Source organism: Stegastes partitus, unplaced genomic scaffold (assembly GCF_000690725.1).
Source record: "Stegastes partitus isolate 25-593 unplaced genomic scaffold, Stegastes_partitus-1.0.2 Scaffold111, whole genome shotgun sequence".
Classification (NCBI taxonomy): Eukaryota; Metazoa; Chordata; class Actinopteri; family Pomacentridae; genus Stegastes; species Stegastes partitus.
The window spans coordinates 668,221-688,165 of NW_007577842.1; the positions used below are offsets into that span (position 1 = coordinate 668,221).

Genomic DNA, 19,945 nt, shown 5'->3' on the forward strand with positions numbered 1-19,945 from the left:
GATGTGTCCATGATATTCCCCTACCCAGAGTCCCCAACACAGACAATGTTCAGATTGGTCAACAAACAAAACACTACAAGATTTTTTTTTCCAAGCATTCGAGTTTTCTAGTATTAATTTTATAAATTTATGTGAAACAGTCCAACTAGGGCGAAACAATTAGTTTTTTAAAAAATCTTGTAGTGTCCACCATGGCAGACATCCGGGAGGTGCCGGTAGCTTTGGCACAGTTCTGTCCAGTTGTGCTCTTCTGTGGTGATCCGTGTGTGTTATACTATATTGAAGACCATGGAAAGATATTGTTCATATGAAACCTGGATCCAGCCATCCTGGTCTGTATCGTACCGCCTGAAAACGTCAGTCAACCTCTGCAAAAAACGACAGAAAGTAGTGCATTTATGCACAACAATAGCAAAAAAAAAAAAAGTCTGTTCTAAAGTCTTTAATATGAATAAACTGAACACTTTATCATTGTTTAGTATATTTGCTTAATTTGTCATTGTTAAATTGTTGTACCCAATCCTTCTGGAGATGCAGATTAATCAACATGAGACCATTAATTTAACTCTAGCTCAGACAAAAGTGCAAAAAAAAAATAATCTGAAGCTCCTGGTATAGTACTACCCTAAACTTCTTCAGGCTTCATTTACATTTGGCTGCCTCCATGGTAAATGTATGAAACAACTGAGAAGGAACAAATTGGCTCAAGTGGAACTTTTGCTAGAAATTCAAATAAAGGGTAAGACCCATGTGTTCTTAATAATGCATAATTAAAATTCCTCTTTGCATCTTATGAATACTAAAGTAGCCTTGTTGTGATGCAAGTGCTAAACTCCAGGACATCCTAGACACATGTATGTGCAAACAGCTGTGAAAAAAATGACTACTTTTATTACAGTATGAACAGCTTGTTAGAAACCAGCATGAACGTGTTACCTGTAGTACAATACAGCATTGGATGAAGTCATCAAAGGCCACCTGTCCCTTCCTCTGGCGGTCAAACTTGTCTATCAGAGTGCCGTAGAACTGGTCTGACAGACGATAGCCTACGCACAGCAACAAATACAACATCAACAATGTAGTCAAGGCATCTCACACACTCAGGCTTTAAAAGTCTGTGATAGGGGGAACACTCCAGAGGAATAAACCTGGATGATCACCTCTGGCTTTCAGCCCAGACCTCAAAGCATCCTGAGGTGAGGGGGGGGATGTAAAAACTCTTAAGTACATAAGGGACCTGGACAGGTAAAGACTTTTAAATGAACCATAACATTTCTAAATTGACTGTGGATGGCTTGGACAAGGGCTGCAGGGTGGCGCAGCAAGAAGGTTGCCGGTTCACGTCCCGGTGGGGACACCGGAATCTTTCTGCGTTTGCATGTTCTCCCCCGTGCAGCGTGGGTTCTCTCCAGGTTCTCCGGCTTCCTCCCACACAGTCCAAAAACATGTTGAGGTTAATTGGTGATTCTAAATTGTCCGTAGGTGTGAATGTGAGTGTCTGTCTCTAAGTGTAGCCCTGTGATAGACTGGCAACCTGTCCAGGGTGTCCCCCCCTAAGTCAGCTGGGATAGGCTCCAGCCTGCCGCGACCCTAGTGAGGATTAAGCGGTGTACAGATAATGGATGGATGGCTTGGACAACTACAGACTGACTGAGGCAGATGAACAAGTTGTGGCAGTAGCTGAGACACGTTTTGATACGGTTTGATTGAAGGCCTACTTTAGCATCAGAATAATACTTGACATCTGTTTCATTAAGACATTACCCCCACTTCAACTGATCATCAGCAGTACCAGCACCCTAGTAAACAGCACCATTGAATATGGGCCTTCTGACATTTATGAACATAGTTTTCAATGGTCTTCACGGATACTCCTGAGGACAGTTTTAGACCACACCCACACTGGATACAGAACCACATTTAGAAATCCTTGTTTATGTTGCCACTGATGTAGTACACAGGGAGATTTTAATTCACCAGTTCTTTAACATAGTAGTGGATACCAACCTGGATCTTCTATTTGCACTTGTGATATAATCATTTAGCAAATCCAAAACTCTTCTTCAGTTTTAAAATGGCCACCAGCATTCAATCAAAGATATAATGTGGCTGCTAAAGTCTTCATCCATCCATCCATCCATTTTCTATACACCGCTCAATCCTCACTAGGGTCGCGGGGGGGCTGGAGCCCATCCCAGTCTTCATCCAGTTATTTGAAATATTTACAGTCATTTAATTGCCAATTTGTCCTATAAAAGAGCAACTAATCCCTTAAAGCCTTGACATGGGATGCGTAGCATTGTTGCTTCATCAGTCTGTTAAAGTGACAGCAAGGTCCCTTTACATTAATGTTCCTGACTGCTTCATTCAGACAAACCCATCAAATTGATGCAGAGAGCTACAATACATGCATGATATTTGTTATTCACATGAGATGGGACAGAGCGTCAAGTCACGTATGACTCATAATAATGCACTAATAAGCAACAGACTAAATCTAAACTAATAGCAAGCTTATCGAACTGTTTCTAACAGTTCCGTTGATTTAATGATTTCCCTAATCCTGAAATTATGTCTATGTGGGATGTTACCCTAACCATTATTTTACCAATTGCAAAACAAAAAAATATCCCAACAGCTGATGTAACAAATAATTTACCTGCAGCTCATAAACAGTGACTTTGACAGTGTGAGTTGCTGACTGATATTGTCTCTGTGTCAGAAATAATTCTGATGGTTTTTATGAAGTTCCCACTAGTGTTGTTCCACATGTTCAACACTTTTTGTTTTGGAGACGCTTATGTGGATCTTGCTGCTGTCCAGATTCTGATGTTGCAGGTATTTAATCAACTGAGAGGAAAAATCCCTACAAGCAGCTGGAAGCAACAAACTAAATTTCAGCTCCTGTTAATGTCTTGTGTGGGGGAGAAAAAAAAAAGAGTGCATTCATTTTTGGTGAGCATTATTATTCTGAGCTGTTTTTACTGCAGTGAAGTTTTACTGTTATGGATTTTTCAGTTTGTAGCTCAATGGGCATGAAATTGTAGAGCAAAGTGAGTGAGAATGTTGTTTATGACACATTTTGGCACAAACTGGGTCTTTTGTCTTTTCTACTAGGTCCAAAATAGTGAGATCGCCGTCACAACTTTTACAGAAGAGTTAGCAGGGTGCACTTTCAGACATGTTCAGTCGCCATCCGATTAACGGAAAAGATTGCGTGTCTGAAAGGTGCTTTACCGTAAGCTCCTTAGAGCTGCTACACTATTTGCTGAGATTCTATTTTGTGAAATCATTGGTCTAAAACACTTTAATCCAATGAAGAATGGTTTTGGATTTGCTCAGTTATTCGCACTGCGTTGTAAATTGTAAGATACACGCCCAGTATAAAAGTGCAGCTGAATGAATGTTTATGTTGGATTTAAAGGTATTTACTACATGAGTGGCAAGTAGGAAATAGGGATAAAATTCAGCTCTATTCATAGACACACAGAGCTACTGAAAAGACAAAAACCTGACCTTCTGACCCGCAGAAAGCCAAGAGATAGCCACGGAGCCCTCCACCACTGCCATTGAATTTAAATATACAGGCATACTTTGCTGCTCACCGAATCCTGTCAGCGCCTGTTTCAGCTCATTCTTATCGATGAAGCCGGAGTTGTCCCTGTCGTAGGTCCTGAAGATGTTCTGCCAGTCTGTGATGTATTTCCACACACCAGCGAACTCATTGAAGTTCACACCGCCTTTGTTTTCCCTGTCAAACATGGCTAAAGAAGAGGGTTGACAATAAGGTATATGGTAAGAAACATCAATTACTCACACACTCACATATACATGCAGACATTTTTGGAAAAAGCTGGACTTTAGAAAACTGCTGGGACAAATTTGCTAACATGAGAGCCAGTCTGGTAGCACATACAGTTTTATGGGACTGTCGGGGAACAGTGGAGTTAACAGAGCGGGTCAGAGAGACTCACACTTGACTAACTCCTGCCTCATAAGACTGCAGTATAACAGAGAAAGAAAACAGCTTGATTTCCACCCCACCCCACCCCCACCCCACCAATACTCCTCTCCTCACCCGCATGCAGTTCAATCCAATTACCTCCCGACAAAGGGAGTGTTATCACAGGATATGCTTCTAGCTGTGGGACTATTAAACAATGGACTTGGTGTGCATGGTACAGGGGGAAGGGGAGGCGAAGGTATTTTTAGGGATTTACTGTGGAAGTCACACAACAAATGGGAAACGAAGTATATAAGGGGGATTGGATAAAGATATTTTTGACATACACTACCGGTCAAAAGTTTTAGAACACCCTAATTTTTCCAGTTATTTATTGCAATTCAAGTTGTGCAAGTCCAATGAATAGCTTGAAATGGTACAAAGGTAAGCACTGAACAGCCAGAGGTTTTAAAAAAAAGGTTTGGTTACACAAAACCGAAAATAATGTACATTTCAGAATTATACAAAAAGGCCTTTTCCAGGAAACACGAAGTGGGTTAACAATTTAAAGCTGTTCTGCAGCAATGAAGGTTGAAAAAGCCTTAAAAGCTGGTGCTACTAATTCCTACAGGTGGTCCAACTTTTCTTGATGACATACAACCCCCTCTGTCTCCATAAAAGCAGTGTTGGAACACACTATAGTACCAGACCCTCATGACCATCAGCTGAACAGTATTGTACTGCAGAAAGTAGTGTATTGCTACAAAAATGCCGAGAAAAAGGCAATTAACAATGGAAGAGAGACAGACCATCATAACACTTAAAGATGGAGGTCTTTCCTACAGGGAAATTGCAAAGAAGTCAAGGTGTCAGTGAGTACAGTTTTCTTCACCATCAAAGGGCACTCAGAAACTGGGGGGAAACTCTGACAGGAAGTGGTCTGGCAGACCCAAAGCCACAACTGAATCAGAACACGTTTCTGAGCATTAACAGCTTGCGTGATACGTGGCTCACAGGACAACAGATTCAAGCACAATTTAATAGTGGTCGTAGTAAGCAAATTTCAGTTTCAACTGTGAAGAAAAGACTTCGAGCTGCAGGTTTGACAGGACGAGTTGCAGCAAGAAAGCCATTGCTAAGACGTCAGAATAAGACAAAGAGGCTCTCCTGGGCCATGAAACACCGCCATTGGACAACTGAAGACTGGAAGAAGGTATTATGGACTGAGGAATCAAAATTTCAAATCTTCGCTTCATCACACAGGATCTTTGTACGTCGTCAAGTAGGCGAGAGGATGGTTCCACAGTGTGTGACATCAACTGTCAAACATGGAGGAGGGAGTGTGATGGTCTGGGGCTGTTTTGCTGGATCCAGGGTCCGTGACTTGCACAGAGTGAGAGGCACTCTGAACCAAAACGGCTACCACAGCATTCTGCAGCGCCATGCAATACCCTCTGGTATGCGCCTAGTTGGTCAGAGGTTCATCCTACAGCAAGATAGTGACCCAAAACACAAGTCCAAGCTATGCTAAAACTACCTCAGGAAAAAGAACAAGATGGTAAGCTTGAAAACATGGAGTGGTCAGCACAGTCTCCAGACTTAAAGTCCATTGAGCTGGTTTGGGATGAACTAGACAGGAGAGTGAAAACCAAGCAGCCTACAAGTGCCACACAGTTATGGGAACTTCTACAACAGACTTGGGAAGAACTTTCTGAACAATATTTGATTTCTATTGTAGAAAGAATGCCACGAGTGTGTTCAGCTGATGTATCTGCCAAAGGTGGCTACCTTGATGACTCAAAAGTTTAGAATACATTTTGGTCTATAAATTGATTCCATGATTTATTTTTCAACTCAAATTGCTTATTTGTTCTATGCTTTCATTTCAGAATGCAATGACACAATAAACTGAATAATTTTCAGTAAAAAACTGGAAAAAGTGTGGTGTTCTAAAACTTTTGACCGGTAGTGTATTTGTATTTGAACTACAGCTGGAGCATGACAGGAAGTTCCACTCCGGTTGGTGATTCAACCCCAAAAAATTCATGTCCATGTATCAAAGTTACATGAAAACCCTACATCTCTCTCTCTCTCTGCAGCTCAAGCACACCGGCTCATCTGTGAGTCTGCTCAAACACTTTAACTTGAAGCTCTGCTATATAATGGCAAATTGTAATATTTTAGAAATTTAGTCACACGTTTGATCTAGAAACTAATTCTAAAGAAGTGTAATGATATGGAAAGCCTCACCCTGCAAGCTGACAGGCTTTAGGTTACTTATGTAAACCCCAGAAATTGGAATCTGTGTTTTCAGTACACCACAATTTCAAGGTGGAAATACTCCGCTATGGCGCTGACCTCAAACTTTACTCATGATATGTCTGCCAAAATATGAGGTGTGTCAGAAAAGTTCCAGGACTGATGTCACAAAAGATATATTTCAAATCCAAACTACAAACTTCAAGTTTCCCCTTCAGACGATCAACCAGCATGTCTACAAAGAGATCCCGCTGCGTTTGCTTCTTTCAGTGCGCGAGAAGAGGCGAGAGTTGTGGCAGGGCAAGTCGTGGCTGCTTCCACATGACAACATGCCTGATCACAATGCCCTGAGCATCCGACAGTTCCTGGCTGAGAAGAACATCGTCATGCTGGAGCAACCTTCCCTACTCACTCCACCTGGCTCCGTGTGATATCTTTCCTCTTCCCCAAGCTCAAAGGTGTCATCAATGGGACCGGTTTTGAAGACTTGGATGACATCAAGACGGCCGTGACGACAGAGCTGCGGAGGATTCCGAAAGAATCCTTCCAGGAGTGTATGGCAGCGTGGTGGAGAAGGCTGTGAAGGGTTAGGTTAGACTCCAGGGGGATTACTTCGAAGGGGAAAATTTGTAGTTTGTAGTTTGAATTTGAAATATATCTCTTGTGACACCAGTCCTAGAACTTTTCTGACACATCTCGTATAACATCACACCATATGGACATGCTAGCAATATAAAAAAACTAGATCTTTATGTTGACCCCTCTCAATGCCTTAGTATTGTGTATCCAAACCTGACCTCATTTAATATAATTAAATGTGCCTGTACTTGTTCTGTTGACCCCTCAACATGTCTCACAGCAGACATACCACATGGGCACACTACCAAGGTGAAAAACTAGATTTTTGCTGGAGTGAGTTTTAAAATTTTGCATTTCGCAAAATCTAAAAGAGAAACATATTCAAATATTCAATTTCGTTTACATGTGTGTCCTTAACGCTGAAGAGTTTTTATCCTCAGCTGCATATTACAATTGTCTTAAAAGTGTAAACAGATCAATATCTGTAGTCTGAGGCAACTGGCAGCTGCCCTTTGGGAGTTGCTTTCCCATTTCCTTGCAGATGCTCCCTCTTCCTCATTTTATATTGATGGCTGCAGGTTTTCACTAGAGCAGCAGTTCCTAAAGCAAAAGTTTGTCTGTCCGTGGCCTAAGATTGCACAACTATAATGAATTAATCCGGTTGTCATGGCAAGGGAGCAAATAAACAGCTTAAGAAGTGTGAGCACAAAAGGCAGCTATGTGATGGCTGGGTGCGTCACAGTCAGCAGTTACTTACATATGATGGAGCGGACTGTCACTGGGTTAAAAGGAGTCCATGTGCCTGTGGAACAGAGGAATGTTGGTTAAAAACATACCAATAGCATCTACTGTTACGTCCTCTATCTAGCTGTTAAAGAAACAAAGGGCACTGTGATGAAATATCACAAATAAGACAGAAAACAGGCTTTAACCCTTTCAACACTAAGAAACTTTGGCTTTGATTACTAGGAATATCAAATCAAATCAACCTTTATTTATATAGCACTTTTCATACATGGAGCAACGCAAAGTGCTTTACAGTATTAAAAACATTGTCAAAGAAAGAAAAAAAGAAAAAAAAAGGAAAGAAAACCATCCCCCACACCTTCCATGTATACACATATACATATAGCTACGCATACAAAGGCACAGAGACACACAATCACGCACACAAACTTTCACACATATTCTGGTCAGTACTTACAAGAAGCAGACACACGGGGTACTGTTTCAACCCAACCGGGTTCCAGACTTTAATAACACTTTCGGCGTGTGTTGTACATTCAACTCGGGCCGTGTCTCAATACTCAAGTACGCAAGTCCATACTTGCGTTCTCGCTAGTCCGTACTCACGAGTACAGTCTAGTTAGTACGGGAGAACGCATTGCCATTTATGTGCAATTGGGACAGCAGCGTACTCAATGACGTCACCACCTCAGCTCATCTACTCTGATTATCTTTACCATGAAAAACAACGAAATTAAATGAAATACAATAACACAGCTCTGCTGAATATATATATATATATATGTGTGTGTGTGTGTGTGTGTGTGTGTGTGTGTGTGTGTGTGTATACATGTTGAGGTTTCTGAGGTCGTTATACAATCTTTACTGAAGCCGTTAATTTTTTGACAGCAGTGTCTGATCAACAGGTCAGATGTTGGAGGAAAATGTAATTGTGGCTTCAGCGATTCATATCAGACCATTCATCTTTGGAATACAGTTGAAAATTTTTAATTGCAAAAATACTTACATAGACAAGAACTATATCTTATAAATATAACTATTAATAAACAGGGTCATTTATTTAAATAAGATTTCATTTCATAGCAGGACAAAAGTCTCTTACAAAACATATCACAGATGAAAAACGTTGTGGCTCTCCACCTCCTGATGTTCTTTAGTGGAGCTGGAAACAGCATCATGCTGCTGAAGATGCTCCGTCAGAAGGTCCAGGATGGAGCTGCTTTTGTTCTGGGGAGTCTCCCAGCAGTCAGGGAGGACGTTTATTCAGCTGGCCCTCCAGTAAAACATTGCTTAAATGTTAATTAGTAACAGTCATCTTGTTTACGAGTGATGGGAAAATGGAGCGCGAGTGGACAGGCTGCTCAGTCAGCAGTAATGCGGGCGCTGCACTGGACCGTCGTGGTGAAGAGAGAGCTGAGCCGCAAGGCGAAGCTCTCAATTTACCAGTCCATCTGCATCCCAACCCTCACCTATGGTCATGAGCTTTGGGTCGTGACCGAAAGAACGAGATCGCGGACACAAGCGGCCAAAATGAGTTTCCTCCGCAGGGTGGCTGGGCTCAGGCTTAGAGATAGGTGAGGAGCTCGGACATCCGGAGGGAGCTCGGAATAGAGCCGCTGCACCTGTACATCAAAAGGAGCCAGTTCAAGTGGTATGGCCATCTGATTCGAATGCCTCCGGAGAGGCTTCCTCTGAAGGTCTTCGGAACACGTCCACCTGGGAGGAGACCCCGGGGCAGACCCAGAACCCCCTGGAGAGATGATACACTCCTGATCAAAATCTTAAGATGAGTTAAAAAATTGCATGAATTTGCATTTTGCACTGTTGGATCTTAGGAAGGTTCTAAGTGGAGCTTCAAGATGCAAAAAGAAGACATGGGAACAAAAGACCAAAAGTTGTGAGCAGGCAATTTATTGAAAACAACAATTTAACTCAAATAGGCTGTTCATCAGCTGATCAAAAGTTTAAGACCACAGCTCAAAAAAAATCAAAAACCTCCTAAAGCAGAAACTAAACTTTCCAAAACTGACTCATGTAATGAGTAGCTCCATCATTGTTGTTGATCACTTCAAAAATTCGTTTTGGCATGCTTGATGCAAGTGTTTCCAAAAGGCTAGTGGGAATGTTGCTCCAAGTGGTGAAGATGGCTTCGCGAAGGGCATCCACTGTCTGGAACTGATGTCCATTTTTGTAAAACTTTCCTTGCCATCCAGCCCCAAATGTTTTCAATTGGATTATGATCAGGGGAACATGCAGGATGGTCCAAAAGAGTGATGTTATTCTCCTGGAAAAAGGTCTTGGTCAGGCGGGCATTGTGAATTGGAGCGTTGTCCTGCTGAAAAACCCAGTCATTACTACACAGACGAGGGCCCTCAGTCATGAGGGATGCCCGCTGCAGCATCTCCACATAGCCAGCTGCTGTTTGACGCCCCTGCACAACCTGGAGCTCCATTGAAGGAAAAAGCACCCCAGATCATGATGGCGCCCCCTCCACTGTGCCGCGTAGAAAACATCTCAGATGGCATCTCCTTGTCATGTCAGTACCGTTGGAAGCCATCAGGACCATCAAGGTTACATTTTTTCTCGTCAGAGAATAAAACTTTTTTCCACCTTTGAATGTCCCATGTTTGGTGCTCCCTTGCAAAGGCCAAACGGGCAATTTTGTGGCATTGAAGAAGACGTGGCCTTTGAAGATGTTTATTGTTTTTGAAGCCCTTCCTTCGCAGATGCCGTCTGATGGTTATTGGGCTGCAGTCAGCACCAGTAATGGCCTTAATTTGGGTCGAGGATCGTCCCGTGTCTTGATGGACAGCCATTCGGATCCTCCGGCTCAGCGCCGGTGGGATTTTTTTTGGGTCTCCCACTTGACTTTTTTTGTTCCATAACCCTGAGGATCTTTCAAGAAATGCAAAATGACTGTCTTACTGTGTCCAACCTCAGCAGAGATGGCATGTTGTGAGAGGCCTTGTTTATGCAGCTCAACAATCCTACCACGTTCAAAGACGGTGAGCTTTTTTGCCTTTGCCATCAAGAGATCTTCACAGTGTGATTGCTTGACAGGAAATGACATGGAATCTAAATTTTTGCACAGATTTTGGCTTTTAAAGGCTGTGGTCTTAAACTTTTGATCACCTGATGAACAGCCTATTTGAGTTAAATTGTTGTTTTCAATAAATTGCCTGCTCACAACTTTTGGTCTGTTGTTCCCATTTCTTGTTTTTGCATTTTGAAGCTCTACCTAGAACCTTCCTAAGATCCAACAGTGCAAAATGCAAATTCATGCAATTTTTTAACTCATCTTAAGATTTTGATCAGGAGTGTATCTCTTAGCTGGCCTGGGAACGCCTCAAGATCCCCCAGGAAGAGCTGGAAAGCGTCGCCGGGGGGAGGGAAGTCTGGAATGACCTGCTCCGCCTACTGCCCCCACGACCCGACCCTGGATAAGCGGAAGAGAGAGGATGGATGGATGGATGGATGGATGGATGGATGGATGGATGGATGGATGGATGGATGGATGGATGGATGGATGGATGGATGGATGGATGGATGGATGGATGGATGGATACTGTATCACCACATACCAATTCAATGATCTGGTTTTGCTGATTTTTTCTCACTTCATTATCTTGGGATAACAAATGACGATAATGTTAATTTATAACATTATTTTAATATGTGGCCCAATTTACGTCCTCTCCATTTTTACAATGTCAGTTTGTTTTTCTTGCTTAGACAAACATTTTGAAAAGGCCTTTCTCACATTTTCAGACACATCATAGTAGGAAAAGCACATATTTGTAGGAGTCGATAATAACTACTGTCTCACATTTTATTCCAGTCTGTGGATTGTTGTGTAGCGTCCTGAAATACTCCTCTGTGGAACAAAAGACTGACCACTGGATGTATGTTGCTTTCTGCAAATGACCTCACTATGAAATGCTCCACATTTAACAGAGGAGAAATTTACCACTGTGAAGCTCTACACCTGTCTGTGATGATGAAAAATGAGGATCATCAGTTAAATCTCAAGTGTATCATACAGGGAGCAGTGGATGAGTGAACGAGGGAGTGATTCTGGACACGCCTTTTCGCGGCAGATGTTGACTTGTCAGGAAAAGCTCGGGTGTACTGATAACGTTAATGATGGTTCGGCTGCATTTAATTGTCCAAGTAAGCGAAGTCAAGAGCTCGCAGGCCCTGAAACCGAACACCAAAATAGAAAGCAGCAATCATTAGTGTCATTGCTTACATTATTATCATTACTAATCCACTGTGCTCGTCCTGTAATGACATGTCAGACTGTCTGTCACGAGGAGGATCTATCATGCATGGTGGCTCACTGTCACACTATCAAGGTTTATCAGGACACATGAACAGAACGGAGCCATTATTAATGCTATTAATTCCACCTGTACTTCTCCCGCTGCAACAAACCAAAATAGCTGCTGTGACGAAGACCTATCCTAAAGGTAAAAACATGTTAAATTAGGATCAGGGAAAAAAAATACGATGACAATCTGTTTTTTTTTTTGTTTGTTTGTTTGTTTGTTTTTGTTTTGTGTTTAATGCTAGTGACAGTAAGTCTCATCCAAAGACATTACATTACACATCAGAATCAATGGAAGCCTGTGCAAGAATGACAAAATAAGGGACATCCTGTATGATATAACTTTGATCTGCAAGATGTGTCAGAAAAGTTCCAGGAGCGGTGTCACAAAAGATATATTTCAAACCCAAACTACAAGCTACGAGTTTCCCCTTCAGACGACCAACCAGCATGTCTACAAAGAGATCTTGCGGCATTTGCTTCTTTCAGTGCGCGAGAAGAGGCAAGAGTTGTGGCAGGACAAGTCGTAGCTGCTTCACCATGACAACATGTCTGATCACAATGCCCTGAGCATCTGACAGTTCCTGGCTGAGAAGAACTTCGCCGTGCTGAGCAACCTCCCTACTCACCCCACCTGGCTCCGTGTGATATTTTTTCCTCTTCAAGGGGGTCATCAAGGAGACCCGTTTTGAAGATGTGGACAACATCAAGATGGCTGTGACGACAGAGCTGCGGAGGATCCCGGAAGAATCCTTCCAGGAGTGCATGGCGGCGTGGCAGAAAAGGCTAGGAAAGTGCATTAGAGTCCAGGGGGATTACTTCCAAGGGGAAAACTTGTAGTTTGTAGTTTGGATTTGAAATATATCTTTTCCTCCTACTTGCTCCTGTTGTATTGGATGACATTTTGTTAGTGAAGCAGTGATGATCTGTATGTTGACAAATGAAGGACAGAAGTCGTGTTCACTAACAATGACAGAAATAGACAAGAGAAAGCTTAGCATAAGAACTAAAACAGATGAGTTCATAAGATTTCTAAACCACAGACATCATAGTATTTTATCACAACAGGGAAAAAATAAGTTTAACTTTTTTTAAAAGGCCCTTGAAATGAGTTTTGTGGCTTTTTATTACCACTTTCCCCAAACACAAAAAGTTCTTTTTCATCTGGAGGACACATTTCAATTATATGTGAATACACCTGCCATTTATATGGTCAGAAAAAAAAGACTAATGGGCCTTTAGTTTAGATGGGTGTTTATACTTTATAGCCTGCTTTACACTCTCAACTCTCAAGACACTGAGATTTATCAGGGCATCTAAATCCTTGCTGACTCACCATCTCACTTTATTACAAGCGAGGAGACACTTCAGAACTAGGAACAAAGAGAGGTGAGTGTGGGAGGATGCAGGAGAAGAGAGGAGGCAATCTAACACATGAAAGAGAAAGATAAAAACACAAGACAAGAGGGGAGATAACCAGCGAAAGAGAAGAGACGCGAGGAGATGACGTGAACAAAACATTTGCAATGTAGGTTTTGTTGCAGTAACGTGAACCCTCCAGAACACTTTTGCTGACCTAAGATTCTTCCCTGCAACTCTATCTGCAAACCCTAAAACAGCATGTGCAGGATTTTAACACCTTGCCGACGTTGTGGAGCTTTTTTTTTTCTTTCCACACTGCTGCTTGTTCTTGATTTCCCTCCAGTTTAGCTATGTCAGCAGTAAGAAGGTTTGCAGTAAAAGCTTAGATAAGAGCACTTCGTTTAAATAAGAGGGATTCAAGCCAAACAGGATTTTTTAGTTTCCTTGTCAATTTTTTTCACCTTAATTTTACTTTTGAAAGTCCATTAAAGTGTCCAAATAAATAATAAAGAGACTGAAATAAAATTAGGACTTCATAACTTGAAGATTTGGGGATGATAAATACTGCATGCGCTCCAGAAGACACTCGCCATTTCCTCCCTCTTCCTCAGTTTGTTTTATTGATGGGTGAGGCTGTCTTGGACTGTGGGTAGAGCTGTTCTGAGACTAGGCCCCAGGCTTGCACTGGAGGTGGGGTTTGGGCCAGAATCTATATTCCGAGTTCATCTGTTGGAGTGCTGATCTAAAGCAATGGACATAAAGTATCATAAGCTTATTGATGTGAGGCCAATTTGCAAAACCATATCAGCGTAACTGTACTTATTTTCTCACAGAGACAGCAAATATCCTTTTGTAGAGTCTACGTAAATGCTGCTGCAGTGAGGCCTTCGGATAAATGATCAAAAAGCAGAGCAAAGAACCAGCTATGACCTTTCCAGCCACTTGAATTCTTCAGCTCACACAAGTTTCACACCAGTAGCTAGCTGTGAGGTCACCAGTATATGTGCCAGACAGACTGTGGCTGCCCAGTGTGAGGCGGTCAGTATGGCTGAGATGTTTGTGTGCATCCGTGTGTGCGTCTGACGGCAAACTGGCACAATACGCCTTCTGTCCGGTCTGCACACTGGGCTCTCTCACCGGTGAACCCAACTGCCCGTGGTGAGGTGGAGGGAAGTGAGGAGGAGGAGGGGAGAGAGGGAATATAGGAGGTGAGGAGAGAGGCATGCTGGTGGAAAAACAGAGTGCGCCGACCACAGTGTACACACATGCATATAACGGCCGTGACAGAGTTCAGTAAGACTCTTGTACGTACAAATGAGCACACACAGATATGAACTTTTCCAAACACATGTTAAATGCTCAGCTATACACCTCACAAAGTAGCTACACAGACTTGAACCCAAAAACACACACAGACTACATCCTGTCTGAGGTAAAAGCTTGACCTTACAAGGAAAAAACACATATTTCAAATGAAGGCGTCGGTTTTATTTCTACTATAAACTACAAAACAAAATAGGAACTATATCAAAAAATATTACCATCATTGTGATTATTCCTGCAGTTATGCTCATGATGCACAAAACAACAGGGGTAGCCATAAGGCGACGGGTCAGTCAGTGCTATTTATTTCTGTGGTTTACGCCAGTCAATAGACATGATTTGTAGAACCCACAACAAGGAGCTCAAGAAATCCAGGAACAATCAGCTGTCGTGCCTTAGACCGTCAGCTAAAAATTAGTACGTCTAACATAATCAGCACATGAGCCAGTAACAAATGGCTGACCACGACTGATGATCAACAACTGGTGGAAAAGTACTGAAAAGCTTAACACTGACTTGTAAAAATAAGTGTCACTCTAACACAATGTCTGGGCAACAGAGTTCAACAGAACACTGCAAACGTACAAGGTAAAGATTCCTGAATGAGCTCCTCAAGTTCTGCAAGTCAGCAATTTCACTATTTTACTGCGTCTTCAACACATTTAAATAAATAACTACACATGAGCATAAATCAGTGCTTGCATGAGAGTAGGGGAGCATGATGGCAAGTTGGTATGATATCTGCTCACTGCTGAGCGAAGGAAGGCCAAAAAAATCCATATTTATAGCAAATGGCATAGGCATAGACATGCACATGCACCTCGACGGCACAGAGCCAATCACAGTCTCATCAGGGATGATACACTGTCACACCCAGGACCGAGGGACGAATCGAGAGGAGGAGAGGAGGAGAGAGCGAGAGAGCGAGAGAGAGAGAGAGAGATAGGGGAGAACAGTGGGACTAAGTGTGGAGCATGGATGAGTGATAAAGAGGGAAAGTTAGAGTAAGAGAGGACAAACAGGCAGAGGACACAGAAGGCACAGAGCCGGTGCCATATCCTCCTGAGGAAAGGATGAAATAGGAGAGGAGAGGAGAGGAGAGGAGAGGAGAGGAGTTCATACAATCAGTTCAACACATTCTTTTAGTGCAGTGAGTCACCTATTAGTCACTTGTAGCATAAATTATCTGCCAGACCTGCTAGAGTTGAATTTGTCATGTTTCATCTAAGCTGCCAGAGTTAACACATACTTTTGTACCTTTACCTGTACTGTTGTAACTTTTAGATGTTTTGTTTCTGATTTCACATTCTTGATTGCCTAATTTGCCAGATGCTTCCTGTACTTCTGTCTCTGTAACTTTAACACATGCCCGTACACCTGTGCAGCTGGCAAGGTGTTGGAGGTGTGGCACTTGGACTATAGCAACTCCCACCCTCGGATTTCTTATCCAATAGATCTGACATCCTGTTCAACTAGTTATCCAATGGTTTTGTTCGAAAATAACTGTTTGCCTAATATCTGGTGAAGACACAGTAGTGTTGAAACGTTTGCACAGTGAAAGGGCTGGGAGTAAAGTAGTGTGTTCCAGACTCTTCTTGCACTCCATAAATTATCTGTAGTGCTTATAATGTGGTTTGTAACTGTAGGAAAAGTGACATCATTTCCACAGTGAGCATCAAAACATGAGGAAAAAACTGAGACTCTGGGGTAGAAATGACTGAAAATATTGTGCTGTGTTTCACTCTGAGAAAAAAGATCACAAAGTGAACAGGACTTGCTAAAATCTGATTTTAGATGTGCATAAAGAAAGGTAGGCAGAGGAATGAAAGGAGAGATAAGAAGAAGAAAGAGTATGCAGAGGATGGAAGAGTAAACAGCAAGAGCAAAGCCCCCCAACAAGCCCTTTCTGAATATCTAGAGCAGGGGTGTCCAATCCTGGTCCTCGAGGGCCACAATCCTGCATATTTTAGATATTTCCCTCTTCCATCACACCTGATTCAAATGATCAGCTCACCATCAAGCTCTACAGAAGCCTGATAACAACCCCGATCATTTGAATCAGGTGTGTTGGAAGAGGGAAACATCTAAAAGATGCAGGATTGTGGCCCTCGAGGACCAGGATTGGACACCCCTGCTCCAGAGCCTTAATACTCTGCACTTCTGAGACAGGAGGGTAAAAAGAAAGGAGAAGAGTAAAGATAGGTAGGCGATAAAGAAAAAAAGATTAAGATGGACAACACTGACATGGCAGACAAAGCTTGGTCAATGTTGATGTAAATAAAAGCAGCACATGCAGGGTTAGCAGAGTCACGACAGACAGTCCAACAGTGACGGGGTTGGTGGCTTCGGCAAGCAAACTGCAGGACAGGATGCGGTGCGGTGTGCGTTTGGCTTCACTGGCTCTGTTTCATATCGCAATGAGCCTAATGAACTGGCAGTAACTGGACCGGGAAACCTGCAGCTCACCACACGCACATGCAGCACGGCGCGCATGTACACGACACTGCAAGAACGTACACACGAGCCAAGTCTAAAAATAAAAATAAAAAAAACACACTAGCTCATGGTAAAAAAAAAAAAAAAATCTGATGAATTGCACAACACACACATCCTCTTGATAAATACATGTGTCTATGCATGCATGCTGAAACACACTCACACACTAATCAGTATGCTGAGCCAGAGCCACTGCGCAGCCTGATAACAGCTTCTTTCACTGCTGCTGCTGGCTTCAACACTTTTTTTCCTCTCTCCCTTCTCCTTTGAAGTGCCCAGAAAAATGGGTTTCTGGGGAGTGTAATCTGTTCAAAAGTCTTTGAAAAAAAAGCTGCTGGTGCAATTCAAGCATAAACTTGATGGGGGAACACATTATATTTTAATGAGAAGAAAAACATCAACCTGTGCTACAGTTTCTGAGCAAACGGCCCTCCAAAATATACGTCTCATTAATCAGTACCGCATTTCGACGCCGCTGCCTTGTTGCAAGCAAGGTCAAGAAGCGATGCTGGTGCAGTGTGGTGTGTGTGGTATGGAAGCAGATATTTTATCAGCCTGCCCCTGCTGTGGCAGCTCTTCTCAGTCAAAGCAAGCGTACAACTTGCCAGAATTTGAGCAGAGGAGAGGACCAGTATCATTTATTCAACACTGCTCTCCAAAATGCCTGGCAGCATCACAATTATACCTTTTTTTTCTTTTCTTTTTTTTTTTTTTTGTTTAGGAGACCCAGCGGGAAATGAACCCTTAATCCTGTTTGAAGCCTCCTCCTCCTCCTGATCAAGAGTGACTGTGCTTCCATCACAAGCAGCTGTAATCCTCATGTTGCAACCCTGATTCCTTTTTAATGCTGATTTTAGAGATATTTCTTCTCCATCTTCAATCAGATTCTGTATTACCAACAGTCTACTGCTTGGATTAAATGCTTAATGACTGTTCACCCATGAAAGGATTTAAATAAATAAGCACCTGATGGTCACATAAATGATGTTATGCTTAAAGATTGACGCTAATCATGTGGTCAAATGTCATCATCGTCACCTACGGATGAACCAAACAGAAGTCATGAAAGTGCAGCATGCTTTAATCCTTGTACTACAAGCCTGATAAATTAAGATCGGACTCATATGTCAGTCTTCCATAACCCTTTTCAGCGATTTAGAAAACATTAGACAACAAAGTCTGATTTATGCTTTGTTGGTCCCATTTTCAACGCTGTGTTTCACCTTCAATGTTACAAGAGGAGAGGGTGAAGGAAACCTGAGAAATTCCCATGCCAACTTCTCATTAACTTTCACAGAGGAGCAATAGAGCACATCCTAATTGGAAAGATCCCAAACGGAGATGTGCACAGTCCAAGACGGGGAAGACTCTGCAGCGGGTGATTGAAGAACACCAGAACAATCCATTGAACATCAGTGAGACAACATGTCTGCAAACAGCACAACAAAACCCACCCCGGCCCCAGCGTGTTCGAAGGAGTTCTTTCGAAGCAGCTTCTTTCCTCAGGCTGTGAGATGACTGAACTCATCCTCCACCCTTCACCATGACAACCGTTTTATTTTTATGGCTTGATTATAAATTCTTGATGTCATTTTTTTTGCATGTAGCAGGGACTACATGTGTAATTTCATTATACAAGCTTCTGTTGCATAATTCTGTTTATCTGAATCGTGAAAAGGCAATAAAGGATGAAAATACACATTCTGCCATAGGAGCAAGTTAGGCATGAACAGGGATTTTTTTTGAAAACAGTAATCCCCAGAAAACAATGTAGTGTGAAATGCCCAAGCCTTGAAGGTTACACTGGTTTACTATATTAGGCAGTAAGCTAGTTAAACAGACATAATGTTTGGAGCTTATGTTAGTACATACCTAACATTCTGCAAGCAATCCTTTGCACTTTTGTGGTTGTACTTTGTCACAGAAAACATTACAACCACAAAAAAGCCACCACTCAAGTTTTTAAACATGTGGTTCTTACTGTAGCCCCATACACACTGCAATGACATGTGCAAGCCTCAAACTTCACACTCTGTCTGGAACCTTAAGAAACTGGTCTTTGTGACACTGATTGGAAAGCTATTTACTGTAACACACCTACAATTTCCAACCATTAACCAGTCCTGCAGTGAGTTGGTTGTCACTGCAGAGGCACTGAAGTGTATCAAAGTGGGTTCCTTGAAGCTACACTGATAAACTTCTCACCAGCTTCTCTGTTGTCCCGGGACAAAAATAAAACCGCGTTCACTTTTATTCAATTCACCTGTCACCCAGGGATAAAAATACAATTCCAATTCACTTTCTGCTTAGACTCAGCAGTTGCTTAAATCAAAGAGTGGCGGAGAACAATGTGTAAAAAAAAAAAAGGAGATGGGAAAGAGATGGGAGGGATCAAAAAAGAAGCAGAGAGAAAAATGAGAAAAAAGGTGTAGAAGGAAGGAGACTGAAAGCAGGAAAGACAGATGGGAACAGAGCAAAAACGGTCAAAAAAAAAAAAAAGGAAAAGAAGGAGAAAGTAAGAAAAATGGGAGTGGCAAAATTCTGAGAGAAACTCTGATACTTACCATTTGATAAGGCCTGCTGAAGCTCTGAGTCTGATATCACTCCACTCCGGTCCTTGTCCACCCTGGGGATGAAAACACAGATTAGATACCACCGGCTTTAACCACTTCACACCCAGAGACACTCCAGCGCACAATAGTGGCGAGCATCAGCACTCGCCAGCTGAAACTTTATACCCCTGAGCGTGTGTTAGTATTTCAACACTCCACAGGGAATGAATGGAGTTGTATGACCGGGGCACACAAGGCAGCTTGTACCTCTGAGCAGCCACACAAACTCTGTGTGTGTGTGTGTGTGTGTGTGTGTGTGTGTGTGTGTGTGTGTGTGTGTGTGTGTGTGTGTGTGTG

General features: G+C 42.4%; 1 protein-coding gene across 2 annotated transcripts in view; it reads right to left on the reverse strand.

The window, feature by feature from the left end:
• Nucleotides 1–81: 81 nt before the first annotated feature.
• The window catches only part of pdcd6 (programmed cell death 6), a 23,703-nt gene continuing 3,839 nt past the window's right edge, over nucleotides 82–19,945 (reverse strand). Inside the window, exons 2-6 of one of the 2 annotated variants that reach the window (XM_008277953.1) lie at nucleotides 19,601–19,662; nucleotides 7,539–7,583; nucleotides 3,594–3,764; nucleotides 937–1,046; nucleotides 82–368 (exon numbers count right to left, since the gene is read on the reverse strand). In XM_008277953.1, the coding sequence (XP_008276175.1) occupies nucleotides 270–368; nucleotides 937–1,046; nucleotides 3,594–3,764; nucleotides 7,539–7,583; nucleotides 19,601–19,662 (487 nt within the window). In that variant the 3' untranslated portion in view covers nucleotides 82–269. The remainder of the gene's footprint in view (nucleotides 369–936; nucleotides 1,047–3,593; nucleotides 3,765–7,538; nucleotides 7,584–19,600; nucleotides 19,663–19,945) is intronic. The other variant, XM_008277954.1, reaches the window with a different exon arrangement.